The 27931-nt window shown below is 48.3% G+C and overlaps 1 protein-coding gene across 10 annotated transcripts in view; it reads right to left on the reverse strand.

Moving 5' to 3' along the window:
- LOC118376045 (calcium-dependent secretion activator 1-like) overlaps nucleotides 1-27931 on the reverse strand; it is a 226190-nt gene that overhangs the window by 67305 nt on the left and 130954 nt on the right. For all 10 annotated transcript variants that reach the window (XM_052473737.1, XM_052473735.1, XM_052473734.1 and 7 more), the window contains exons 4-5: nucleotides 4853-4933; nucleotides 4037-4270 (exon numbers count right to left, since the gene is read on the reverse strand). In XM_052473737.1, coding sequence (XP_052329697.1) covers nucleotides 4037-4270; nucleotides 4853-4933 — 315 coding nt within the window. The remainder of the gene's footprint in view (nucleotides 1-4036; nucleotides 4271-4852; nucleotides 4934-27931) is intronic.

Raw genomic sequence — 27931 nt, forward strand, 5'->3', positions numbered from 1 at the left:
CCACTAGATGGCAGCAATATATATATATATATTTTTTTTAATTTATCCGTTATTTTACCAGGTAAGTTGACTGAGAACACGTTCTCATTTGCAGCAACGACCTGGGGAATAGTTACAGGGGAGAGGAGGGGGATTAATGAGCCAATTGTAAACTGGGGATTATTAGGTGACCATGGTGGTTTGAGGGCCAGATTGGGAATTTAGCCAGGACTCCGGGGTTAACACCCCTACTCTTACGATAAGTGAGCAGCCTGCTCATCCAGGTTGTCCAACTAGAGTAGGGTCAATATATGTGCAAAGTGTTAGACTGATCCAATGAACCATTGCATTTATGTTCAAAATGTTGTATCAGGACTGCCTAAATGTGCCTAATTTGTTTATTAATAACTTTTCATGTTCAAAACTGTGTACTCTCATCAAACAATAGCTTGGTATTCTTTCACTGTAATGGCTTCTTATTTAACTCTTTGCAAACTGGAAACCATTTATCCGGAGGCTGCATTCATTGTAGCTGGGGATTTTAACAAAGCTAATCTGAAAACAAGACTCCCTAAATTTTATCAGCATATCGATTGCGCAACCAGGGGTGGTAAAACCTTGGATCATTGTTACTCTAACTTCCGCGACGCATATAAGGCCCTGCCCCGCCCCCCTTCGGAAAAGCTGACCACGACTCCATTTTGTTGATCCCTGCCTACAGGCAGAAACTTAAACAAGAGGCTCCCACGCTGAGGTCTGTCCAACGCTGGTCAGACCAAGCTGACTCCACACTCCAAGACTGCTTCCATCACGTGGACTGGGACATGTTTCGTATTGCGTCAGATAAAAATATTGACGAATACGCTGATTCGGTGTGCGAGTTCATTAGAACGTGCGTCGAAGATGTCGTTCCCATAGCAACGATAAAAACATTCCCTAACCAGAAACCGTGGATTGATGGCAGCATTCGCGTGAAACTGAAAGCGCGAACCACTGCTTTTAATCAGGGCAAGGTGTCTGGCAACATGACCGAATACAAACAGTGCAGCTATTCCCTCCGCAAGGCTATTAAACAAGCTAAGCGTCAGTACAGAGACAAAGTAGAATCTCAATTCAACGGCTCAGACACACAAGAGGCATGTGGCAGGGTCTACAGTCAATCACGGACTACAAGAAGAAACCCAGCCCAGTCACGGACCAGGATGTCTTGCTCCCAGGCAGACTAAATAACTTTTTTGCCCGCTTTGAGGACAATACAGTGCCACTGACACGGCCTGCAACGAAAACATGCGGTCTCTCCTTCACTGCAGCCGAGGTGAGTAAGACATTTAAACGTGCTAACCCTCGCAAGGCTGCAGGCCCAGACGGCATCCCCAGCCGCGCCCTCAGAGCATGCGCAGACCAGCTGGCCGGTGTGTTTACGGACATATTCAATCAATCCCTATACCAGTCTGCTGTTCCCACATGCTTCAAGAGGGCCACCATTGTTCCTGTTCCCAAGAAAGCTAAGGTAACTGAGCTAAACGACTACCGCCCGTAGCACTCACTTCCGTCATCATGAAGTGCTTTGAGAGACTAGTCAAGGACCATATCACCTCCACCCTACCTGACACCCTAGACCCACTCCAATTTGCTTACCGCCCAAATAGGTCCACAGACGATGCAATCTCAACCACACTGCACACTGCCCTAACCCACCTGGACAAGAGGAATACCTATGTGAGAATGCTGTTCATCGACTACAGCTCGGCATTCAACACCATAGTACCCTCCAAGCTCGTCATCAAGCTCGAGACCCTGGGTCTCGACCCCGCCCTGTGCAACTGGGTACTGGACTTCCTGACGGACCGCCCTCAGGTGGTGAGGGTAGGCAACAACATCTCCTCCCTGCTGATCCTCAACACGGGGGCCCCACAAGGGTGCGTTCTGAGCCCTCTCCTGTACTCCCTGTTCACCCACGACTGCGTAGCCACGCACGCCTCCAACTCAATCATCAAGTTTGCGGACGACACAACAGTGGTAGGCTTGATTACCAACAACGACGAGACGGCCTACAGGGAGGAGGTGAGGGCCCTCGGAGTGTGGTGTCAGGAAAATAACCTCACACTCAACGTCAACAAAACTAAGGAGATGATTGTGGACTTCAGGAAACAGCAGAGGGAACACCCCCCTATCCACATCGATGGAACAGTAGTGGAAAGGGTAGCAAGTTTTAAGTTCCTCGGCATACACATCACAGACAAACTGAATTGGTCCACTCACACTGACAGCGTCATGAAGAAGGCGCAGCAGCGCCTCTTCAACCTCAGGAGGCTGAAGAAATTTGGCTTGTCACCAAAAGCACTCACAAACTTCTACAGATGCACAATCGAGAGCATCCTGGCGGGCTGTATCACCGCCTGGTACGGCAACTGCTCCGCCCTCAACCGTAAGGCTCTCCAGAGGGTAGTGAGGTCTGCACAACGCATCACCGGGGGCAAACTACCTGCCCTCCAGGACACCTACACCACCCGATGTTACAGGAAGGCCATAAAGATCATCAAGGACATCAACCACCCGAACCACTGCCTGTTCACCCCGCTATCATCCAGAAGGCGAGGTCAGTACAGGTGCATCAAAGCTGGGTCCGAGAGACTGAAAAACAGCTTCTATCTCAAGGCCATCAGACTGTTAAACAGCCACCACTAACATTGAGTGGCTGCTGCCAACACACTGTCATTGACACTGACCCAACTCCAGCCACTTTAATAATGGGAATTGATGGGAAATGATGTAAATATATCACTAGCCACTTTAAACAATGCAACCTTATATAATGTTACTTACCCTACATTATTCATCTCATATGCATACGTATATACTGTACTCTACATCATCGACTGCATCCTTATGTAATACATGTATCACTAGCCACTTTAACTATGCCACTTTGTTTACTTTGTCTACATACTCATCTCATATGTATATACTGTACTCGATACCATCTACTGTATGCTGCTCTGTACCATCACTCATTCATATATCCTTATGTACATATTCTTTATCCCCTTACACTGTGTATAAGACAGTAGTTTTGGAATTGTTAGTTAGATTACTTATAATAATATTACTTGTTGGTTATCACTGCATTGTCGGAACTAGAAGCACAAGCATTTCGCTACACTCGCATTAACATCTGCTAACCATGTGTATGTGACAAATAAAATTTCATTTGATTTGATTTGTAAATTGGACAGTGTAGTTAGATTAACAAGAATTTAAGCTTTCTGCCAATATCAGATATATCTATGCCCTGGGAAATGTTCTTGTTACTTACAACCTCATGCTAATCCCATTAGCCTACGTTAGCTCAACCGTCCCACAAGGGACCCATCAATCCTGCTGCCAGTGCTAGAACTTCCTTATTTCACTACATTACCTAGGTATCTCCTTGTGATCTGTTATTTCACTCCTTCTTTGTTCATCTATTTGTTCTTCTCTTTCTTTATGGCTGGAGGGCAACCTGTTTGCAATCTATACTAGGTATATATTCACAAGCGTCTCAGAGTATGAGAGCGGATCAGTTTTGCATTTCAAATCATAACTAATAAGAGGGAGAACCTGAGCCTAGATCATTCAGCACCCCAACTCAGAGACGCTATGTGAATACGGGCCCTGGTCTAGATTTATATACATCTATCAAGATAGAAGAAAACTAAAGCATAAGTGCAAACACTGGGACTTCGGCATGGAATGTATCCATGTTCTAAAATAACCAATAGACCAATGAAAGTGCAAATCAGATCAAGTTTATCAAAGGGCCAGCTGAGGTAAAAATCTGCTATATCATCATCATCACCACCACCACCACTACTACCACCACCACAGACCTTAAATAGAAACAGTGTTTTCCTTGCCACAGACCACTGATACGTTGTAAATAAATAGGTTGATCATGTTTTTGATTACTTATCCTGCTTATAGAGGCAGGTGAATGGTAACACTGCATTTAGGATATTCTGTCATAATGCCAAAATGCTGAGGTTTTATCCTTCCTAGACAGGATTAGGGTACCTACTTCCAGAGTGAAGGAGAGCACCACATCAGACTTGGACAGTGTGTTCTCGTCTTCCTGGCCCATGTCCATGATGGAGGTGTTGTGTCCTTTCTTCAGCTTCTGCAGTTTGAACTCTCCTCCCTTGGACACGGGCATGCTCTCCAGGTTGGCCATCAACTGGTTCACCGATGCCTTTAGCTCCTCTATGTACATGTGCTCCATCTCCTTCGACACAAACATGGGGAACTTGCCACCCTTTGAAAAAAATGATAAAATTTACCAAAAATTGTTGTATAAAACTGTTTTTACTAGATTTCAAGTCAGCTTTTGTGTCCATGTTGACTAGTCATCCTGAAAATGAAAGACACTTTACTTATCAAATATCCAAATTGTCAACGCTAATGTAAATGCTTGTCATTCAATAGATTAACAGATACTGTATGTAGCCTATTCATTGTGACGTAAAGCTGTTTCTAGAATAGGGAACTCGAAAAGTAAAGCCATTTTGATTACAAACTGAGGTTCTTATGTAGCTCAGCACAATGTTACCCGTGTGTTGATGTTCTACTGCGGTGTGTATACAGCTGTAGGATCTTACTTCAATCACCCTGACGCAGGAGAAAGTTTTTTACTTGGAGTGTATTAAAAATGCTTCTGCAGTTTGTCATTTCCAATTTGAAATTTCAAACTTGATTTTCCCTGAAGATTTTTTCTAGGGATGTTTTATCAACCCCTACAAAAATATACATTCATTATAATCCACGTAATAATTCACATTTCCTGCTGCAGCAAACTGGCTCAAATTAAGATCCTACGTCTGTAGGCTATCAGACTCACCCTGGCAATCTGATCGGCCATCTGCAGGCGTCCATCCAGCTCCCGTCTGATCTGAGCAGCCTGCTCATCCAGGTTGTCCAACTAGAGTAGGGTCAAACACAGAAGAGGCAGGAAGAAGTGTTGTGCGCACATACTTAAAAATACACTTGTCCCAGGAACTTGATTAGAGAGAATCATTATGCTCTCAAGTGTTGGTTTAATCAAGCAACGATTTGACCCCAACTGTGCCTTCTTCAGGAAAACGGGCCAACGAGATAGATGAATCAGCCTGTGATGGTCTCACTGGTACCCAGGTGTGGTCTTGGATATCCATGACCTTGGAGATATGTAAGCCTATAGGCATTACCTCACCCATCACCACATGGTAATAATTAATACAATATCCATTCTGATTCTACATGGAATAAGAGTTGAATCTGTGTTCATAAAATGTCTCAGGGTAGAGGTACTGATCTAGGATCAGGTCCTCCCTGTCCATGTATCTGTATTCAAGATCTAAAAGACAATACTGATGCTAGATCAGCAATCTTTGTGAATACTGGCTATGTCCCAATTATCTCTCCTTTCTCCCACAGTGTGCACTTTTCACTTCCCTTTACTGTTTTGAAAGGAAATTACTGTTTTAAGAAATATGGTGAAAACTCCCATAAGACCATGCTCCCACTAATTAAATGACCCTGAACAGGATGGGGCCAGAGGGTTACAGGTCAACATCCATCCCCCATGTTGATGATTTATCTCTTTTGATCTCAGGATGGGTGATTAGATTCACACTGTCAATAAATACTGTGTTGTTATACGGATATAAGGCTGACTTTACTTGAAGGGCCACTTTCCCAGACAGATTAAGCTTAGTCATGGACGGAAAAGCTCTTTCCATGGAGAATCTGGAGAGCCGGCCAAAGGTTTCTGTGTAGACAGAGAGGGCATAGCTCTAGTAATTCATACAATATCAAATCAAATTGTATTAGTCACATGCACCGAATACACCAGATGTAGACCTTACAGTGAAATGCTTACTTACAAGCCCTAACCAACAATGCAGTTATAAAATACAAATAAGAATAAGAAATAAAAGGAACAAGTAATTAAAAATAAATAATTGGTGCTCCCAAGCGAGGCAGTTGTCTAAGACACTGCATCTCAGTGCAAGAGTTGTCATTGCAGTACCTGGTTCTAATCATGGCTGCTTCACATCTGGACATGATTGGGAGTTCCATATGGTGGCACACAACACCCGGGTTTGGACGGGGTAGGCCGTCATTGTTAATAAAAATGTGTTCTTAACTGACTTGCCAAGTTAAATAGAGGTTAAAAGAAAAAAAAGATCAGTAGTAAAATAACATTAGCGGGGCTATATACCAGTACAGTACCAGTACAGAGTCAATGTGGAGGCTATATACAGGGGGTACCAGTACAGAGTCAATGTGGAGGCTATATACAGGGGGTACCAGTACAGAGTCAATGTGGAGGCTATATACAGGGGGTACCAGTACAGAGTCAGTGTGGAGGCTATATACAGGGGGTACCAGTACAGAGTCAATGTGGAGGCTATATACAGGGGGTACCAGTACAGAGTCAATGTGGAGGCTATATACAGGGGTACCAGTACAGAGTCAGTGTGGAGGCTATATACAGGGGTACCAGTACAGAGTCAATGTGGAGGCTATATACAGGGGGTACCAGTACAGAGTCAATGTGGAGGCTATATACAGGGGTACCAGTACAGAGTCAATGTGGAGGCTATATACAGGGGGTACCAGTACAGAGCTAATGTGGAGGCTATATACAGGGGGTACCAGTACAGAGTTAATGTGGAGGCTATATACAGGGGTACCAGTACAGAGTCAATGTGGAGGCTATATACAGGGGTACCAGTACAGAGTCAATGTGGAGGCTATATACAGGGGGTACCAGTACAGAGTCAATGTGGAGGCTATATACAGGGGGTACAAGTACAGAGTCAATGTGGAGGCTATATACAGGGGGTACCAGTACAGAGTCAATGTGGAGGCTATATACAGGGGGTACCAGTACAGAGTCAATGTGGAGGCTATATACAGGGGGTACCAGTACAGAGTCAATGTGGAGGCTATATACAGGGGGTACCAGTACAGAGTTAATGTGGAGGCTATATACAGGGGGTACCGGTACAGAGTCAGTGTGGAGGCTATATACAGAGGGTACCGGTACAGAGTCAGTGTGGAGGCTATATACAGGGGGTACCAGTACAGAGTTAATGTGGACGCTATATACAGGGGGTACCAGTACAGAGTTAATGTGGAGGCTATATACAGGGGGTACCGGTACAGAGTCAGTGTGGAGGCTATATACAGAGGGTACCGGTACAGAGTCAGTGTGGAGGCTATATACAGGGGGTACCAGTACAGAGTTAATGTGGACGCTATATACAGGGGGTACCAGTACAGAGTTAATGTGGAGGCTATATACAGGGGGTACCAGTACAGAGTTAATGTGGAGGCTATATACAGGGGGTACCAGTACAGAGTTAATGTGGAGGCTATATACAGGGGGTACCAGTACAGAGTTAATGTGGAGGCTATATACAGGGGGTACCAGTACAGAGTCAATGTGGAGGCTATATACAGGGGGTACCAGTACAGAGTCAATGTGGAGGCTATATACAGGGGGTACCAGTACAGAGTTAATGTGGAGGCTATATACAGGGGGTACCGGTACAGAGTCAGTGTGGAGGCTATATACAGAGGGTACCGGTACAGAGTCAGTGTGGAGGCTATATACAGAGGGTACCGGTACAGAGTCAGTGTGGAGGCTATATACAGGGGGTACCAGTACAGAGTTAATGTGGAGGCTATATACAGGGGGTACCAGTACAGAGTCAATGTGGAGACTATATACAGGGGGTACCGGTACAGAGTCAGTGTGGAGGCTATATACAGAGGGTACCGGTACAGAGTCAGTGTGGAGGCTATATACAGGGGGTACCAGTACAGAGTTAATGTGGAGGCTATATACAGGGGGTACCAGTACAGAGTCAATGTGGAGACTATATACAGGGGGTACCAGTACAGAGTCAATGTGGAGGCTATATACAGGGGGTACCAGTACAGAGTTAATGTGGAGGCTATATACAGGGGGTACCGGTACAGAGTCAGTGTGGAGGCTATATACAGAGGGTACCGGTACAGAGTCAGTGTGGAGGCTATATACAGGGTGTACCAGTACAGAGTTAATGTGGAGGCTATATACAGGGGGTACCGGTACAGAGTCAATGTGGAGACTATATGCAGGGGGTACCAGTACAGAGTCAGTGTGGAGGCTATATACAGGGGGTACCAGTACAGAGTCAATGTGGAGGCTATATACAGGGGGTACCAGTACAGAGTTAATGTGGAGGCTATATACAGGGGGTACCAGTACAGAGTCAGTGTGGAGGCTATATACAGGGGGTACCAGTACAGAGTCAATGTGTAGGCTATATACAGCTATATACAGAGTCAATGTGTAGGCTATATACAGCTATATACAGAGTCAATGTGTAGGCTATATACAGCTATATACAGAGTCAATGTGTAGGCTATATACAGCTATATACAGAGTCAATGTGTAGGCTATATACAGCTATATACAGAGTCAATGCGTAGGCTATATACAGGGGGTACTGGTACAGAGTCAATGTGCGGGGGCACTGGTTAGTTGAGGTAATATGTACCTCAATGTAGGTAGAGTTCTTAAAGTGACTATGCATAGATAATAACAGTAGCAGTGGCGTAAAAGACAGGGGGGTGGCAATGCAAATAGTCTGGATAGCAATTTGATTAGCTGTTCAGGAGTCTTATGGCTTGTGGGTAGAAGCTGTTTAGAAGCCTCTTGGACCTAGACTTGGGGCTCCGGTACCGCTTGCCTTGCGGTAGCAGAGAGAACAGTCTTATGACTAGGTTAGCTGGAGTCTTTGACAATTTTTAGGGCCTTCCTCTGACACCACCTAGTATAGAGGTCCTGGATGGCAGGAAGTTTGGCCCCAGCGATGTACTGGGCCATTCACACTACCCTCTGTAGTATATCCCTGATCGCAGGATCAGTCGTTGGATTCATGTGTAAATAAGTACTAAGACTGCGTGTAGGCCTACTGTACACGAGGGTTGTGTAGAATTCCATTTCAGTTGAGTCAAAATGTCTATTGACTTCCTGAATTGACTGAATAGAAACGGAAATGACCTCTATCCTGATGTATCCTGTGTCGACATGACTGATAAAAATAAGTCCTTGAAAGTTTTTTTGTTTGTTCTACTTTCGATTGTAGGTTGAGAGAGTCATTCATGAATATGAATATAGAGAAAATGTGGCTAAACAGTGTGTGCGTGTGTATGTGTGTGTCTGTGTGTGCATGTGTGTGCATGTGTGTATAAATGGTACATATGCAATAACTCTTTAAATCCCTATAATGGAGAGCCACACTCCCTGAAACTAGCATTGTGACATGTCTACCCTCCAGCCCGCCCACAGCCCGCCCACAGCCTGCCCACACAGAGTAGCAGCAACGTGATGTCTAAGTCAGGTTGGCCCTGTAGAGACGTCACTTCCAGTCCTGTCACACATGCAGTGTGCCTTCACCCGCCCACTCACACATAGTCATATACACACACACACACACACACACACACACACACACACACACACACACACACACACACACACACACACACACACACACACACACACACACACACACACACACACACACACACACACACACACACACACACACACACACACACACACACACACACACACACACACACACACACACACACCCTTCAAGGGCTCCATGGTACTGCCACGAAGCTGAACCGGAACACCACCACCCTGCAGCGCTGATGCACATCCACATGGAGCAGCTATCGCGCTCCAGAGAACAACTTTCTAGTGATGTACAGGGAGGGCTGATAGCTACTACACACTGCTGCCTGCACTCCACTTACAGAGAACAACTTTCTAGTGATGTACAGGGAGGGCTGATAGCTACTACACACTGCTGCCTGCACTCCACTTACAGAGAACAACTTTCTAGTGATGTACAGGGAGGGCTGATAGCTACTACACACTGCTGCCTGCACTCCACTTACAGAGAACAACTTTCTAGTGATGTACAGGGAGGGCTGATAGCTACTACACACTGCTGCCTGCACTCCACTTACAGAGAACAACTTTCTAGTGATGTACAGGGAGGGCTGATAGCTACTACCCACTGCTGCCTGCACTCCACTTACAGAGAACAACTTTCTAGTGATGTACAGGGAGGGCTGATAGCTACTACACACTGCTGCCTGCACTCCACTTACAGAGAACAACTTTCTAGTGATGTACAGGGAGGGCTGATAGCTACTACACACTGCTGCCTGCACTCCACTTACAGAGAACAACTTTCTAGTGATGTACAGGGAGGGCTGATAGCTACTACACACTGCTGCCTGCACTCCACTTACAGAGAACAACTTTCTAGTGATGTACAGGGAGGGCTGATAGCTACTACACACTGCTGCCTGCACTCCACTTACAGAGAACAACTTTCTAGTGATGTACAGGGAGGGCTGATAGCTACTACCCACTGCTGCCTGCACTCCACTTACAGAGAACAACTTTCTAGTGATGTACAGGGAGGGCTGATAGCTACTACACACTGCTGCCTGCACTCCACTTACAGAGAACAACTTTCTAGTGATGTACAGGGAGGGCTGATAGCTACTACACACTGCTGCCTGCACTCCACTTACAGAGAACAACTTTCTAGTGATGTACAGGGAGGGCTGATAGCTACTACACACTGCTGCCTGCACTCCACTTACAGAGAACAACTTTCTAGTGATGTACAGGGAGGGCTGATAGCTACTACACACTGCTGCCTGCACTCCACTTACAGAGAACAACTTTCTAGTGATGTACAGGGAGGGCTGATAGCTACTACACACTGCTGCCTGCACTCCACTTACAGAGAACAACTTTCTAGTGATGTACAGGGAGGGCTGATAGCTACTACACACTGCTGCCTGCACTCCACTTACAGAGAACAACTTTCTAGTGATGTACAGGGAGGGCTGATAGCTACTACACACTGCTGCCTGCACTCCACTTACAGAGAACAACTTTCTAGTGATGTACAGGGAGGGCTGATAGCTACTACCCACTGCTGCCTGCACTCCACTTACAGAGAACAACTTTCTAGTGATGTACAGGGAGGGCTGATAGCTACTACACACTGCTGCCTGCACTCCACTTACAGAGAACAACTTTCTAGTGATGTACAGGGAGGGCTGATAGCTACTACACACTGCTGCCTGCACTCCACTTACAGAGAACAACTTTCTAGTGATGTACAGGGAGGGCTGATAGCTACTACACACTGCTGCCTGCACTCCACTTACAGAGAACAACTTTCTAGTGATGTACAGGGAGGGCTGATAGCTACTACACACTGCTGCCTGCACTCCACTTACAGAGAACAACTTTCTAGTGATGTACAGGGAGGGCTGATAGCTACTACACACTGCTGCCTGCACTCCACTTACAGAGAACAACTTTCTAGTGATGTACAGGGAGGGCTGATAGCTACTACACACTGCTGCCTGCACTCCACTTACAGAGAACAACTTTCTAGTGATGTACAGGGAGGGCTGATAGCTACTACACACTGCTGCCTGCACTCCACTTACAGAGAACAACTTTCTAGTGATGTACAGGGAGGGCTGATAGCTACTACACACTGCTGCCTGCACTCCACTTACAGAGAACAACTTTCTAGTGATGTACAGGGAGGGCTGATAGCTACTACACACTGCTGCCTGCACTCCACTTACAGAGAACAACTTTCTAGTGATGTACAGGGAGGGCTGATAGCTACTACACACTGCTGCCTGCACTCCACTTACAGAGAACAACTTTCTAGTGATGTACAGGGAGGGCTGATAGCTACTACACACTGCTGCCTGCACTCCACTTACAGAGAACAACTTTCTAGTGATGTACAGGGAGGGCTGATAGCTACTACACACTGCTGCCTGCACTCCACTTACAGAGAACAACTTTCTAGTGATGTACAGGGAGGGCTGATAGCTACTACACACTGCTGCCTGCACTCCACTTACAGAGAACAACTTTCTAGTGATGTACAGGGAGGGCTGATAGCTACTACCCACTGCTGCCTGCACTCCACTTACAGAGAACAACTTTCTAGTGATGTACAGGGAGGGCTGATAGCTACTACACACTGCTGCCTGCACTCCACTTACAGAGAACAACTTTCTAGTGATGTACAGGGAGGGCTGATAGCTACTACACACTGCTGCCTGCACTCCACTTACAGAGAACAACTTTCTAGTGATGTACAGGGAGGGCTGATAGCTACTACACACTGCTGCCTGCACTCCACTTACAGAGAACAACTTTCTAGTGATGTACAGGGAGGGCTGATAGCTACTACACACTGCTGCCTGCACTCCACTTACAGAGAACAACTTTCTAGTGATGTACAGGGAGGGCTGATAGCTACTACACACTGCTGCCTGCACTCCACTTACAGAGAACAACTTTCTAGTGATGTACAGGGAGGGCTGATAGCTACTACACACTGCTGCCTGCACTCCACTTACAGAGAACAACTTTCTAGTGATGTACAGGGAGGGCTGATAGCTACTACACACTGCTGCCTGCACTCCACTTACAGAGAACAACTTTCTAGTGATGTACAGGGAGGGCTGATAGCTAATACCCACTGCTGCCTGCACTCCACTTACAGAGAACAACTTTCTAGTGATGTACAGGGAGGGCTGATAGCTACTACACACTGCTGCCTGCACTCCACTTACAGAGAACAACTTTCTAGTGATGTACAGGGAGGGCTGATAGCTACTACCCACTGCTGCCTGCACTCCACTTACAGAGAACAACTTTCTAGTGATGTACAGGGAGGGCTGATAGCTACTACACACTGCTGCCTGCACTCCACTTACAGAGAACAACTTTCTAGTGATGTACAGGGAGGGCTGATAGCTACTACACACTGCTGCCTGCACTCCACTTACAGAGAACAACTTTCTAGTGATGTACAGGGAGGGCTGATAGCTACTACACACTGCTGCCTGCACTCCACTTACAGAGAACAACTTTCTAGTGATGTACAGGGAGGGCTGATAGCTACTACACACTGCTGCCTGCACTCCACTTACAGAGAACAACTTTCTAGTGATGTACAGGGAGGGCTGATAGCTACTACACACTGCTGCCTGCACTCCACTTACAGAGAACAACTTTCTAGTGATGTACAGGGAGGGCTGATAGCTACTACACACTGCTGCCTGCACTCCACTTACAGAGAACAACTTTCTAGTGATGTACAGGGAGGGCTGATAGCTACTACACACTGCTGCCTGCACTCCACTTACAGAGAACAACTTTCTAGTGATGTACAGGGAGGGCTGATAGCTACTACACACTGCTGCCTGCACTCCACTTACAGAGAACAACTTTCTAGTGATGTACAGGGAGGGCTGATAGCTACTACACACTGCTGCCTGCACTCCACTTACAGAGAACAACTTTCTAGTGATGTACAGGGAGGGCTGATAGCTACTACCCACTGCTGCCTGCACTCCACTTACAGAGAACAACTTTCTAGTGATGTACAGGGAGGGCTGATAGCTACTACACACTGCTGCCTGCACTCCACTTACAGAGAACAACTTTCTAGTGATGTACAGGGAGGGCTGATAGCTACTACCCACTGCTGCCTGCACTCCACTTACAGAGAACAACTTTCTAGTGATGTACAGGGAGGGCTGATAGCTACTACCCACTGCTGCCTGCACTCCACTTACAGAGAACAACTTTCTAGTGATGTACAGGGAGGGCTGATAGCTACTACACACTGCTGCCTGCACTCCACTTACAGAGAACAACTTTCTAGTGATGTACAGGGAGGGCTGATAGCTACTACCCACTGCTGCCTGCACTCCACTTACAGAGAACAACTTTCTAGTGATGTACAGGGAGGGCTGATAGCTACTACACACTGCTGCCTGCACTCCACTTACAGAGAACAACTTTCTAGTGATGTACAGGGAGGGCTGATAGCTACTACACACTGCTGCCTGCACTCCACTTACAGAGAACAACTTTCTAGTGATGTACAGGGAGGGCTGATAGCTACTACCCACTGCTGCCTGCACTCCACTTACAGAGAACAACTTTCTAGTGATGTACAGGGAGGGCTGATAGCTACTACCCACTGCTGCCTGCACTCCACTTACAGAGAACAACTTTCTAGTGATGTACAGGGAGGGCTGATAGCTACTACACACTGCTGCCTGCACTCCACTTACAGAGAACAACTTTCTAGTGATGTACAGGGAGGGCTGATAGCTACTACACACTGCTGACTGCACTCCACTTACAGAGAACAACTTTCTAGTGATGTACAGGGAGGGCTGATAGCTACTACACACTGCTGCCTGCACTCCACTTACAGAGAACAACTTTCTAGTGATGTACAGGGAGGGCTGATAGCTACTACACACTGCTGCCTGCACTCCACTTACAGAGAACAACTTTCTAGTGATGTACAGGGAGGGCTGATAGCTACTACACACTGCTGCCTGCACTCCACTTACAGAGAACAACTTTCTAGTGATGTACAGGGAGGGCTGATAGCTACTACACACTGCTGCCTGCACTCCACTTACAGAGAACAACTTTCTAGTGATGTACAGGGAGGGCTGATAGCTACTACCCACTGCTGCCTGCACTCCACTTACAGAGAACAACTTTCTAGTGATGTACAGGGAGGGCTGATAGCTACTACCCACTGCTGCCTGCACTCCACTTACAGAGAACAACTTTCTAGTGATGTACAGGGAGGGCTGATAGCTACTACACACTGCTGCCTGCACTCCACTTACAGAGAACAACTTTCTAGTGATGTACAGGGAGGGCTGATAGCTACTACACACTGCTGCCTGCACTCCACTTACAGAGAACAACTTTCTAGTGATGTACAGGGAGGGCTGATAGCTACTACACACTGCTGCCTGCACTCCACTTACAGAGAACAACTTTCTAGTGATGTACAGGGAGGGCTGATAGCTACTACACACTGCTGCCTGCACTCCACTTACAGAGAACAACTTTCTAGTGATGTACAGGGAGGGCTGATAGCTACTACACACTGCTGCCTGCACTCCACTTACAGAGAACATGTGCAGAGGGCATAGAGGTGGACCTTCCTCTTTCTGTGAAAACAAATAGGCTAAACCAGCCCTGTTGATAAAACAGGTGGCCTAATGGCAATGTCATGTTACTGTTACCATGGTGGGTTGTCATGGTGTGTGATGCTGCTGAGCGGTTGTGTTGTGGCAAACCCCAGCTCTGTAACGTTACCGCTATAGGATGAAGGGAGGAAAATGTCTGCATGTAACCACAAGAGAAGAACTAGTGTGTGTGTGTTTGTTTGTTTGTGCTGGCGCGTGCGTGTGTGTTTATGCGTGTATGTGCCTGCATGCATGCCTGCATATGTGTGTGTGTGTGCAACCACAGGAGAGGGGAATGTTGTCGTGTCACTAGATTTCAATTACAGAGGCCAGGGGCTAACCGAATCACTCAAGCATGACCTCAGGCAGGCTCAGAACAACCTGATCACGTGACCCAGGCATCCAAGGCCCTAATGGACACTGGTGGTGGTGACTAAGGTGTGGCATTGTCTTGAACTTAAACAGTGACTAAAACCAATAGAAATGGAATTGCTAGAATAGAAAATTCCCATTGTAGTCAATGGGTCCGTAATTCTATGAATAAACCATCTCTTTGTTCATGCAGCTGTTAGACAACTTTGTACTGACTGACATCATAGACAGAATAAAAAGCATTGAAATATAATCTAATCAATTCTAGATTCTATTTCTATTATCAAAATAACATTCACCTTGGCCATGTTAAGTAAATAAGGGATTGTAGTTAATTAGAGGGTTCTGTAAGTTTTCATTCCCAAGGTGACTAAGACCTGCACAAACTTAATCAATGAAAAACACAGTGATTCGGAAAGAAAATCTACATTAGTCTGTAAGAGACCCCTGACTTCAAGAGCAGTCACCGAGAGATGACCTTGGTGTTTAGAATAATGTTCCAGTCGCTATTTGAAATCAAATCAAATTTGATTTGTTATGCGCCGAACACAACAGGTGTTGACGTTAGAGTGAAATGCTTACTTACTAGCCCTTAACCAACAACACAGTTTTAAGAAAATACCTTTATAAAAAAGTAGGAGATAAGAAAAACTAATAACTGAAGAGCTGAAGTAAATAACAATAGCGGGCTATATACAGGGATCCTGTGTGGGAGCTATCTTGGGTTGGTTCTGGTTAGATAGATAAAAGCCGTCTGAAGGAGGACAGAGAGAGAAGCCTGGCATCTGTTTGCCTAGTTTTCTGTCCCAGAGTAAGGAAAAGCAGAGGAATTCACAGCCTCCCTTACATCAATAATGAATGAAGACATATACCTTATATTAGCTGACACAGGCAAAGAAATGAGTGGAGGGCTGAGAGCTTGGTCTCTCTCTCTCTCTCTCTGGCAAAAGCAGCATTGTTCATCTTTCAGCAACATTAATGCTGTGACTCACTGCCAACCGCTGTGATGTCCCTGACTGTGTCAGTCTGCCCACCCGCCTTACTGAGCCCACAGCACACACCCTGCAGACTGGGACCTTACAGACAGACAGACTGGCTTTGTCTTGCACATGCTGGAAAGTATTGCATGTGGTCCTTCTGTGGCTCAGTTGGTAGAGCATGGCGCTTGTAACGCCAGGGTAGTGGGTTCGATTCCCGGGACCATCCATACGTAGAATGTATGCACACATGACTGTAAGTCGCTTTGGATAAAAGCGTCAGCTAAATGGCATATATTATTATTATTATATTAAGCAGAAGAGGTGGAGGACAGAGCAGTAGAGGATAGGGCTATTATGTTGTATATTGACTGTAGAGTTATGGGGATTTATCGGTCTATAGTGGACTTTTTCATATGTTCTGTCTACTGTAGAATTACAGGCACGCCACACTCTGAGAAAAAAGGCTTCCAAAGGGGTTCTTTGGCTGTCCCCATAGGATAACTGGTTCTAGGTAATACCCTTTTTGGTTTCAGGTGGAACCCTTTTGGGTTCCATGTAGAGCCCTCTGGGTTCTACATGGAACCTAAAATGATTCGACTTGGAACCAAAAAGGGGTTCTTCAAATGGTTATTCTATGAGGACAACCGAAGAACCCTTTTAGGTTCTAGATAGCACCTTTGATATGTAGTGCATTGTGAGTGATTTTCCATCACGGATGTTAAGAGAATAAGGGTTGTTTGGTGTGCCTCTGACCCCCATATGAGAGCAAATCATCCATCCAGGCAGGAGAAGCTCCAGCGTGGCCGCTCCTGCTGAGTGGGCCTACTGATGTGATGTCTGGTAGGGGGTCTAGAAGCCCTGTCTCAGTCTTCTGCTGCAGAGACATGGCTAGTGTTGACTTCTCGTCTCCTCTCCTCTCTTCACCCCTGCACTCTGTCCCACATTTCACCTATTCCTACTACATTAACAGGCCTAGTGCGCCTGAGGCTTTACTGTATTGATTCCTTGCTCCTTCCAGCAATCCCCTTAAAGAGAGAATGAGCTACTACCACTGTGGAAGGGAGGGGGGCTTTAAGTGAAAGCTGCTGAACAGATGGAGTGAAGGAAGGGGGTGGGGCTGGAAAGAAAAGGGAGAGAGATGGAGAGAAGGACCAAGAAAGAGAAGGGGGAAAGAGAAAGGGGGGGAAATACAGAGATGGAGAGAATGACCAAGAAAGAGAAGGGGGAAAGAGAAAGGGGGGGAAATACAGAGAGGGACAGAGGTAGAGAGAGAGTATGGGGAAAGAGAGCAATAGGAGGGAGAGGGAGAGAGAGAGTATGGGGAAAGAGAGCAATAGGAGGGAGAGGGAGAGAGAGAGTATGGGGAAAGAGAGCAATAGGAGGGAGAGGGAGAGAGAGAGTATGGGGAAAGAGAGCAATAGGAGGGAGAGGGAGAGAGAGAGTATGGGGAAAGAGAGCAATAGGAGGGAGAGGGAGAGAGAGAGTATGGGGAAAGAGAGCAATAGGAGGGAGAGGGAGAGAGAGAGTATGGGGAAAGAGAGCAATAGGAGGGACAGAGGAGAGAGAGAGTATGGGGAAAGAGAGCAATAGGAGGGAGAGGGAGAGAGAGAGAGTATGGGGAAAGAGAGCAATAGGAGGGACAGAGGGAGAGAGAGAGAGTATGGGGAAAGAGAGCAATAGGAGGGACAGAGGGAGAGAGAGAGTATGGGGAAAGAGAGCAATAGGAGGGAGAGGGAGAGAGAGAGAGTATGGGGAAAGAGAGCAATAGGAGGGACAGAGGGAGAGAGAGAGTATGGGGAAAGAGAGCAATAGGAGGGAGAGGTAGAGAGAGAGTATGGGGAAAGAGAGCAATAGGAGGGAGAGGTAGAGAGAGAGTATGGGGAAAGAGAGCAATAGGAGGGACAGAGGAAGAGAGTATGGGGAAAGAGAGCAATAGGAGGGACAGAGGGAGAGAGAGAGAGTATGGGGAAAGAGAGCAATAGGAGGGAGAGGGAGAGAGAGAGTATGGGGAAAGAGAGCAATAGGAGGGACAGAGGGAGAGAGAGAGTATGGGGAAAGAGAGCAATAGGAGGGAGAGGGAGAGAGAGAGTATGGGGAAAGAGAGCAATAGGAGGGACAGAGGGAGAGAGAGATTATGGGGAAAGAGAGCAATAGGAGGGACAGAGGGAGAGAGAGAGAGTATGGGGAAAGAGAGCAATAGGAGGGAGAGGTAGAGAGAGAGTATGGGGAAAGAGAGCAATAGGAGGGAGAGGGAGAGAGAGAGTATGGGGAAAGAGAGCAATAGGAGGGAGAGGGAGAGAGAGAGTATGGGGAAAGAGAGCAATAGGAGGGAGAGGGAGAGGGAGAGTATGGGGAAAGAGAGCAATAGGAGGGAGAGGGAGAGAGAGAGTATGGGGAAAGAGAGCAATAGGAGGGAGAGGTAGAGAGAGAGTATGGGGAAAGAGAGCAATAGGAGGGAGAGGTAGAGAGAGAGTATGGGGAAAGAGAGCAATAGGAGGGACAGAGGAAGAGAGTATGGGGAAAGAGAGCAATAGGAGGGAGAGGAGAGAGAGAGTATGGGGAAAGAGAGCAATAGGAGGGAGAGGGAGAGAGAGAGTATGGGGAAAGAGAGCAATAGGAGGGACAGAGGGAGAGAGAGAGTATGGGGAAAGAGAGCAATAGGAGGGAGAGGGAGAGAGAGAGTATGGGGAAAGAGAGCAATAGGAGGGACAGAGGGAGAGAGAGAGTATGGGGAAAGAGAGCAATAGGAGGGACAGAGGGAGAGAGAGAGAGTATGGGGAAAGAGAGCAATAGGAGGGAGAGGTAGAGAGAGAGTATGGGGAAAGAGAGCAATAGGAGGGAGAGGGAGAGAGAGAGTATGGGGAAAGAGAGCAATAGGAGGGAGAGGGAGAGAGAGAGTATGGGGAAAGAGAGCAATAGGAGGGAGAGGGAGAGAGAGAGTATGGGGAAAGAGAGCAATAGGAGGGAGAGGGAGAGAGAGAGTATGGGGAAAGAGAGCAATAGGAGGGACAGAGGGAGAGAGAGAGTATGGGGAAAGAGAGCAATAGGAGGGAGAGGTAGAGAGAGAGTATGGGGAAAGAGAGCAACAGGAGGGACAGAGGGAGAGAGAGAGTATGGGGAAAGAGAGCAATAGGAGGGACAGAGGTAGAGAGAGAGTATGGGGAAAGAGAGCAATAGGAGGGAGAGGGAGAGAGAGAGTATGGGGAAAGAGAGCAATAGGAGGGAGAGGAGAGAGAGAGTATGGGGAAAGAGAGCAATAGGAGGGACAGAGGGAGAGAGAGAGTATGGGGAAAGAGAGCAATAGGAGGGAGAGGGAGAGAGAGAGTATGGGGAAAGAGAGCAATAGGAGGGAGAGGGAGAGAGAGAGTATGGGGAAAGAGAGCAATAGGAGGGAGAGGGAGAGAGAGAGTATGGGGAAAGAGAGCAATAGGAGGGAGAGGGAGAGAGAGAGTATGGGGAAAGAGAGCAATAGGAGGGAGAGGGAGAGAGAGAGTATGGGGAAAGAGAGCAATAGGAGGGACAGAGGGAGAGAGAGAGTATGGGGAAAGAGAGCAATAGGAGGGACAGAGGGAGAGAGAGAGAGTATGGGGAAAGAGAGCAATAGGAGGGAGAGGGAGAGAGAGAGTATGGGGAAAGAGAGCAATAGGAGGGAGAGGGAGAGAGAGTATGGGGAAAGAGAGCAATAGGAGGGAGAGGGAGAGAGAGAGTATGGGGAAAGAGAGCAATAGGAGGGAGAGGGAGAGGGAGAGTATGGGGAAAGAGAGCAATAGGAGGGAGAGGGAGAGAGAGAGTATGGGGAAAGAGAGCAATAGGAGGGAGAGGTAGAGAGAGAGTATGGGGAAAGAGAGCAATAGGAGGGAGAGGTAGAGAGAGAGTATGGGGAAAGAGAGCAATAGGAGGGACAGAGGAAGAGAGTATGGGGAAAGAGAGCAATAGGAGGGAGAGGGAGAGAGAGAGTATGGGGAAAGAGAGCAATAGGAGGGAGAGGGAGAGAGAGAGTATGGGGAAAGAGAGCAATAGGAGGGACAGAGGGAGAGAGAGAGTATGGGGAAAGAGAGCAATAGGAGGGAGAGGGAGAGAGAGAGTATGGGGAAAGAGAGCAATAGGAGGGACAGAGGGAGAGAGAGAGTATGGGGAAAGAGAGCAATAGGAGGGACAGAGGGAGAGAGAGAGAGTATGGGGAAAGAGAGCAATAGGAGGGAGAGGGAGAGAGAGAGTATGGGGAAAGAGAGCAATAGGAGGGAGAGGGAGAGAGAGAGTATGGGGAAAGAGAGCAATAGGAGGGAGAGAGGGAGAGAGAGAGTATGGGGAAAGAGAGCAATAGGAGGGAGAGGGAGAGAGAGAGTATGGGGAAAGAGAGCAATAGGAGGGAGAGGGAGAGAGAGAGTATGGGGAAAGAGAGCAATAGGAGGGACAGAGGGAGAGAGAGAGAGTATGGGGAAAGAGAGCAATAGGAGGGAGAGGGAGAGAGAGAGAGTATGGGGAAAGAGAGCAATAGGAGGGACAGAGGGAGAGAGAGAGTATGGGGAAAGAGAGCAATAGGAGGGAGAGGGAGAGAGAGAGTATGGGGAAAGAGAGCAATAGGAGGGAGAGGGAGAGAGAGAGTATGGGGAGAAGAGAGCAATGGGAAAGAAAGAGAGCAATAGGAGGGAGAGGGAGAGAGAGAGTATGGGGAAAGAGAGCAATAGGAGGGAGAGGGAGAGAGAGAGTATGGGGAAAGAGAGCAATAGGAGGGAGAGGGAGAGAGAGAGTATGGGGAAAGAGAGCAATAGGAGGGAGAGGGAGAGAGAGTATGGGGAAAGAGAGCAATAGGAGGGAGAGGGAGAGAGAGAGTATGGGGAAAGAGAGCAATAGGAGGGAGAGGGAGAGAGAGAGTATGGGGAAAGAGAGCAATAGGAGGGAGAGGGAGAGAGAGAGTATGGGGAAAGAGAGCAATAGGAGGGAGAGGGGGAGAGAGAGAGTATGGGGAAAGAGAGCAATAGGAGGAGAGGGAGAGAGAGAGAGTATGGGGAAAGAGAGCAATAGGAGGGAGAGGGAGAGAGAGAGTATGGGGAAAGAGAGCAATAGGAGGGACAGAGGGAGAGAGAGAGTATGGGGAAAGAGAGCAATAGGAGGGAGAGGGAGAGAGAGAGTATGGGGAAAGAGAGCAATAGGAGGGAGAGGGAGAGAGAGAGTATGGGGGGAAAGAGAACAATAGGGGAGGGGAAGGAGAGAGAGAGAGTATGGGGAAAGAGAGCAATAGGAGGACAGAGGGAGAGAGAGAGTATGGGGAAAGAGAGCAATAGGAGGGAGAGGGAGAGAGAGAGTATGGGGAAAGAGAGCAATAGGAGGGAGAGGGAGAGAGAGAGTATGGGGAAAGAGAGCAATAGGAGGGAGAGGGAGAGAGAGAGTATGGGGAAAGAGAGCAATAGGAGGGAGAGGGAGAGAGAGAGAGTATGGGGAAAGAGAGCAATAGGAGGGAGAGGGGAGAGAGAGAGTATGGGGAAAGAGAGCAATAGGAGGGAGAGGGAGAGAGAGAGAGTATGGGGAAAGAGAGCAATAGGAGGGACAGAGGGAGAGAGAGAGTATGGGGAAAGAGAGCAATAGGAGGGAGAGGGAGAGAGAGAGAGTATGGGGAAAGAGAGCAATAGGAGGGAGAGGGAGAGAGAGAGTATGGGGAAAGAGAGCAATAGGAGGGAGAGGGAGAGAGAGAGTATGGGGAAAGAGGCAAGGGAGGGAGGTAGAGAGAGAGTATGGGGAAAGAGAGCAATAGGAGGGAGAGGTAGAGAGAGAGTATGGGGGAAAGAGAGCAATAGGAGGGAGAGGAAGAGAGAGTATGGGGAAAGAGAGCAATAGGAGGGACAGAGGGAGAGAGAGAGAGTATGGGGAAAGAGAGCAATAGGAGGGAGAGGGAGAGAGAGAGTATGGGGAAAGAGAGCAATAGGAGGGACAGAGGGAGAGAGAGTATGGGGAAAGAGAGCAATAGGAGGGAGAGGGAGAGAGAGAGTATGGGGAAAGAGAGCAATAGGAGGGACAGAGGGAGAGAGAGAGTATGGGGAAAGAGAGCAATAGGAGGGACAGAGGGAGAGAGAGAGTATGGGGAAAGAGAGCAATAGGAGGGAGAGGGAGAGAGAGAGTATGGGGAAAGAGAGCAATAGGAGGGAGAGGGAGAGAGAGAGTATGGGGAAAGAGAGCAATAGGAGGGAGAGGGAGAGAGAGAGTATGGGGAAAGAGAGCAATAGGAGGGAGAGGGAGAGAGAGAGTATGGGGAAAGAGAGCAATAGGAGGGAGAGGGAGAGAGAGAGTATGGGGAAAGAGAGCAATAGGAGGGAGAGGGAGAGAGAGAGTATGGGGAAAGAGAGCAATAGGAGGGAGAGGTAGAGAGAGATATGGGGAAAGAGAGCAATAGGAGGGACAGAGAGAAGAGAGTATGGGGAAAGAGAGCAATAGGAGGGAGAGGGAGAGAGAGAGAGTATGGGGAAAGAGAGCAATAGGAGGGAGAGGGAGAGAGAGAGTATGGGGAAAGAGAGCAATAGGAGGGACAGAGGGAGAGAGAGAGTATGGGGAAAGAGAGCAATAGGAGGGAGAGGGAGAGAGAGAGTATGGGGAAAGAGAGCAATAGGAGGGAGAGAGGAGAGAGCAGGGGGAAAGAGAGCAATAGGAGGGAGAGGGGAGAGAGAGTATGGGGAAAGAGAGCAATAGGAGGAGAGGGAGAGAGAGAGTATGGGGAAAGAGAGCAATAGGAGGGAGAGGAGAGAGAGAGTATGGGGAAAGAGAGCAATAGGAGGGGAGAGGGAGAGAGAGAGTATGGGGAAAGAGAGCAATAGGAGGGAGAGGAGAGAGAGAGTATGGGGAAAGAGAGCAATAGGAGGGACAGAGGGAGAGAGAGAGTATGGGGAAAGAGAGCAATAGGAGGGAGAGGGAGAGAGAGAGTATGGGGAAAGAGAGCAATAGGAGGGAGAGAGAGAGAGAGAGTATGGGGAAAGAGAGCAATAGGAGGGACAGAGGAGAGAGAGAGTATGGGGAAAGAGAGCAATAGGAGGGACAGAGGTAGAGAGAGAGTATGGGGAAAGAGAGCAATAGGAGGGAGAGGAGAGAGAGAGTATGGGGAAAGAGAGCAATAGGAGGGACAGAGGAGAGTATGGGGAAAGAGAGCAATAGGAGGGAAAGAGAGCAAGTATGGGGGAAAGGGACAGGAGGGAGTAGAGAGAGAGTATGGGGAAGAGAGCAATAGGAGGGGAGAGGGAGAGAGAGAGTATGGGGAAAGAGAGCAATAGGAGGAGAGGGAGAGAGAGAGTATGGGGAAAGAGAGCAATAGGAGGGACAGAGGAGAGAGAGAGTATGGGGAAAGAGAGCAATAGGAGGGAGAGGGAGAGAGAGAGTATGGGGAAAGAGAGCAATAGGAGGACAGGGAGAGAGAGAGTATGGGGAAAGAGAGCAATAGGAGGGAGAGGGAGAGAGAGAGTATGGGGAAAGAGAGCAATAGGAGGGAGAGGGAGAGAGAGAGTATGGGGAAAGAGAGCAATAGGAGGGAGAGGGAGAGAGAGAGTATGGGGAAAGAGAGCAAGAGGAGGGAGAGGGAGAGAGAGAGTATGGGAAAGAGAGCAATAGGAGGGAGAGGGAGAGAGAGAGTATGGGGAAAGAGAGCAATAGGAGGGAGAGGGAGAGAGAGTATGGGGAAAGAGAGCAATAGGAGGGAGAGGGAGAGAGAGACTATGGGGAAAGAGAGCAATAGGAGGGAGAGGTAGAGAGAGAGTATGGGGAAAGAGAGCAATAGGAGGGAGAGAGAGAGAGAGTATGGGGAAAGAGAGCAATAGGAGGGAGAGGGAGAGAGAGAGTATGGGGAAAGAGAGCAATAGGAGGGAGAGGAGAGAGAGAGTATGGGGAAAGAGAGCAATAGGAGGGAGAGGTAGAGAGAGAGTATGGGGAAAGAGAGCAATAGGAGGGACAGAGGGAGAGAGAGTATGGGGAAAGAGAGCAATAGGAGGGACAGAGGGAGAGAGAGAGTATGGGGAAAGAGAGCAATAGGAGGGAGAGGGAGAGAGAGAGTATGGGGAAAGAGAGCAATAGGAGGGACAGAGGGAGAGAGAGAGTATGGGGAAAGAGAGCAATAGGAGGGAGAGGGAGAGAGAGAGTATGGGGAAAGAGAGCAATAGGAGGGAGAGGGAGAGAGAGAGTATGGGGAAAGAGAGCAATAGGAGGGACAGAGGGAGAGAGAGTATGGGGAAAGAGAGCAATAGGAGGGACAGAGGAGAGAGAGAGTATGGGGAAAGAGAGCAATAGGAGGGAGAGGTAGAGAGAGAGTATGGGGAAAGAGAGCAATAGGAGGGACAGAGGGAGAGAGAGAGTATGGGGAAAGAGAGCAATAGGAGGGACAGAGGTAGAGAGAGAGTATGGGGAAAGAGAGCAATAGGAGGGAGAGGGAGAGAGAGAGTATGGGGAAAGAGAGCAATAGGAGGGAGAGGTAGAGAGAGAGTATGGGGAAAGAGAGCAATAGGAGGGACAGAGGGAGAGAGAGAGTATGGGGAAAGAGAGCAATAGGAGGGACAGAGGTAGAGAGAGAGTATGGGGAAAGAGAGCAATAGGAGGGAGAGGGAGAGAGAGAGTATGGGGAAAGAGAGCAATAGGAGGGAGAGGGAGAGAGAGAGTATGGGGAAAGACAGCAATAGGAGGGAGAGGGAGAGAGAGAGTATGGGGAAAGAGAGCAATAGGAGGGAGAGGGAGAGAGAGTATGGGGAAAGAGAGCAATAGGAGGGAGAGGGAGAGAGAGAGTATGGGGAAAGAGAGCAATAGGAGGGACAGAGGTAGAGAGAGAGTATGGGGAAAGAGAGCAATAGGAGGGAGAGGGAGAGAGAGAGTATGGGGAAAGAGAGCAATAGGAGGGAGAGGGAGAGAGAGAGTATGGGGAAAGACAGCAATAGGAGGGAGAGGAGAGAGAGAGAGTATGGGGAAAGAGAGCAATAGGAGGGAGAGGGAGAGAGAGTATGGGGAAAGAGAGCAATAGGAGGGAGAGGGAGAGAGAGAGTATGGGGAAAGAGAGCAATAGGAGGGAGAGGGAGAGAGAGAGTATGGGGAAAGAGAGCAATAGGAGGGAGAGGGGAGAGAGAGTATGGGGAAAGAGAGCAATAGGAGGGACAGAGGGAGAGAGAGAGTATGGGGAAAGAGAGCAATAGGAGGGAGAGGGAGAGAGAGAGTATGGGGAAAGAGAGCAATAGGAGGGAGAGGGAGAGAGAGAGTATGGGGAAAGAGAGCAATAGGAGGGACAGAGGGAGAGAGAGAGTATGGGGAAAGAGAGCAATAGGAGGGAGAGGGAGAGAGAGAGTATGGGGAAAGAGAGCAATAGGAGGGAGAGGAGAGAGAGAGTATGGGGAAAGAGAGCAATAGGAGGGAGAGGGAGAGAGAGAGTATGGGGAAAGAGAGCAATAGGAGGGAGAGGGAGAGAGAGAGTATGGGGAAAGAGAGCAATAGGAGGGAGAGGGAGAGAGAGAGTATGGGGAAAGAGAGCAAGAGGAGGGAGAGGGAGAGAGAGAGAGTATGGGGAAAGAGAGCAATAGGAGGGAGAGGAGAGAGAGAGAGTATGGGGAAAGAGAGCAATAGGAGGGAGAGGGAGAGAGAGAGTATGGGGAAAGAGAGCAATAGGAGGGAGAGGGAGAGAGAGAGAGAGTATGGGGAAAGAGAGCAATAGGAGGGAGAGGAGAGAGAGAGTATGGGGAAAGAGAGCAATAGGAGGGAGAGGGAGAGAGAGTATGGGGAAAGAGAGCAATAGGAGGGAGAGGGAGAGAGAGAGTATGGGGAAAGAGAGCAATAGGAGGGAGAGGGAGAGAGAGAGTATGGGGAAAGAGAGCAATAGGAGGGAGAGGGAGAGAGAGAGTATGGGGAAAGAGAGCAATAGGAGGGAGAGGGGAGAGAGAGAGTATGGGGAAAGAGAGCAATAGGAGGGAGAGGGAGAGAGAGAGTATGGGGAAAGAGAGCAATAGGAGGGAGAGGGAGAGAGAGAGTATGGGGAAAGAGAGCAATAGGAGGGACAGAGGGAGAGAGAGAGAGTATGGGACAGAAGAGAGAGCAATGGGGAAGAGAGAGGGAGATGGAGAGAGAGTATGGGGAAAGAGAGCAATAGGAGGGAGAGGTAGAGAGAGAGTATGGGGAAAGAGAGCAATAGGAGGGAGAGGAGAGAGAGAGCAATATGGGGAAAGAGAGCAATAGGAGGGAGAGGGAGAGAGAGAGTATGGGGAAAGAGAGCAATAGGAGGGAGAGGGAGAGAGAGAGTATGGGGAAAGAGAGCAATAGGAGGGAGAGGGAGAGAGAGAGTATGGGGAAAGAGAGCAATAGGAGGGACAGAGGGGAGAGAGAGAGAGTATGGGGAAAGAGAGCAATAGGAGGGAGAGGAGAGAGAGAGTATGGGGAAAGAGAGCAATAGGAGGGAGAGGGAGAGAGAGAGTATGGGGAAGAGAGCAATAGGAGGGAGAGGAGAGAGAGAGTATGGGGAAAGAGAGCAATAGGAGGGAGAGAGGGAGAGAGAGTATGGGGAAAGAGAGCAATAGGAGGGAGAGGGAGAGAGAGAGTATGGGGAAAGAGAGCAATAGGAGGGAGAGGAGAGAGAGAGTATATGGGGAAAGAGAGCAATAGGAGGGACAGAGGAGAGAGAGTATGGGGAAAGAGAGCAATAGGAGGGAGAGGGAGAGAGAGAGTATGGGGAAAGAGAGCAATAGGAGGGACAGAGGGAGAGAGAGAGAGTATGGGGAAAGAGAGCAATAGGAGGGAGAGGGAGAGAGAGAGTATGGGGAAAGAGAGCAATAGGAGGGAGAGGGGGAGAGAGAGTATGGGGAAAGAGAGCAATAGGAGGGAGAGGGAGAGAGAGAGTATGGGGAAAGAGAGCAATAGGAGGGACAGAGGGAGAGAGAGAGTATGGGGAAAGAGAGCAATAGGAGGGAGAGGGAGAGAGAGAGTATGGGGAAAGAGAGCAATAGGAGGGAGAGGGAGAGAGAGAGAGTATGGGGAAAGAGAGCAATAGGAGGGAGAGGGAGAGAGAGAGTATGGGGAAAGAGAGCAATAGGAGGGAGAGGGAGAGAGAGAGTATGGGGAAAGAGAGCAATAGGAGGGAGAGGGAGAGAGAGAGTATGGGGAAAGAGAGCAATAGGAGGGAGAGGGAGAGAGAGAGTATGGGGAAAGAGAGCAATAGGAGGGAGAGGAGAGAGAGAGTATGGGGAAAGAGAGCAATAGGAGGGAGAGGGAGAGAGAGAGTATGGGGAAAGAGAGCAATAGGAGGGAGAGGGAGAGAGAGAGTATGGGGAAAGAGAGCAATAGGAGGGAGAGGGAGAGAGAGAGTATGGGGAAGAGAGCAATAGGAGGGAGAGGGAGAGAGAGAGTATGGGGAAAGAGAGCAATAGGAGGGAGAGGGAGAGAGAGAGTATGGGGAAAGAGAGCAATAGGAGGGGAGAGGGAGAGAGAGAGTATGGGGAAAGAGAGCA

This window comes from Oncorhynchus keta, chromosome 21, assembly GCF_023373465.1.
Source record: "Oncorhynchus keta strain PuntledgeMale-10-30-2019 chromosome 21, Oket_V2, whole genome shotgun sequence".
In the NCBI taxonomy this organism is placed as follows: domain Eukaryota; kingdom Metazoa; phylum Chordata; class Actinopteri; order Salmoniformes; family Salmonidae; genus Oncorhynchus; species Oncorhynchus keta.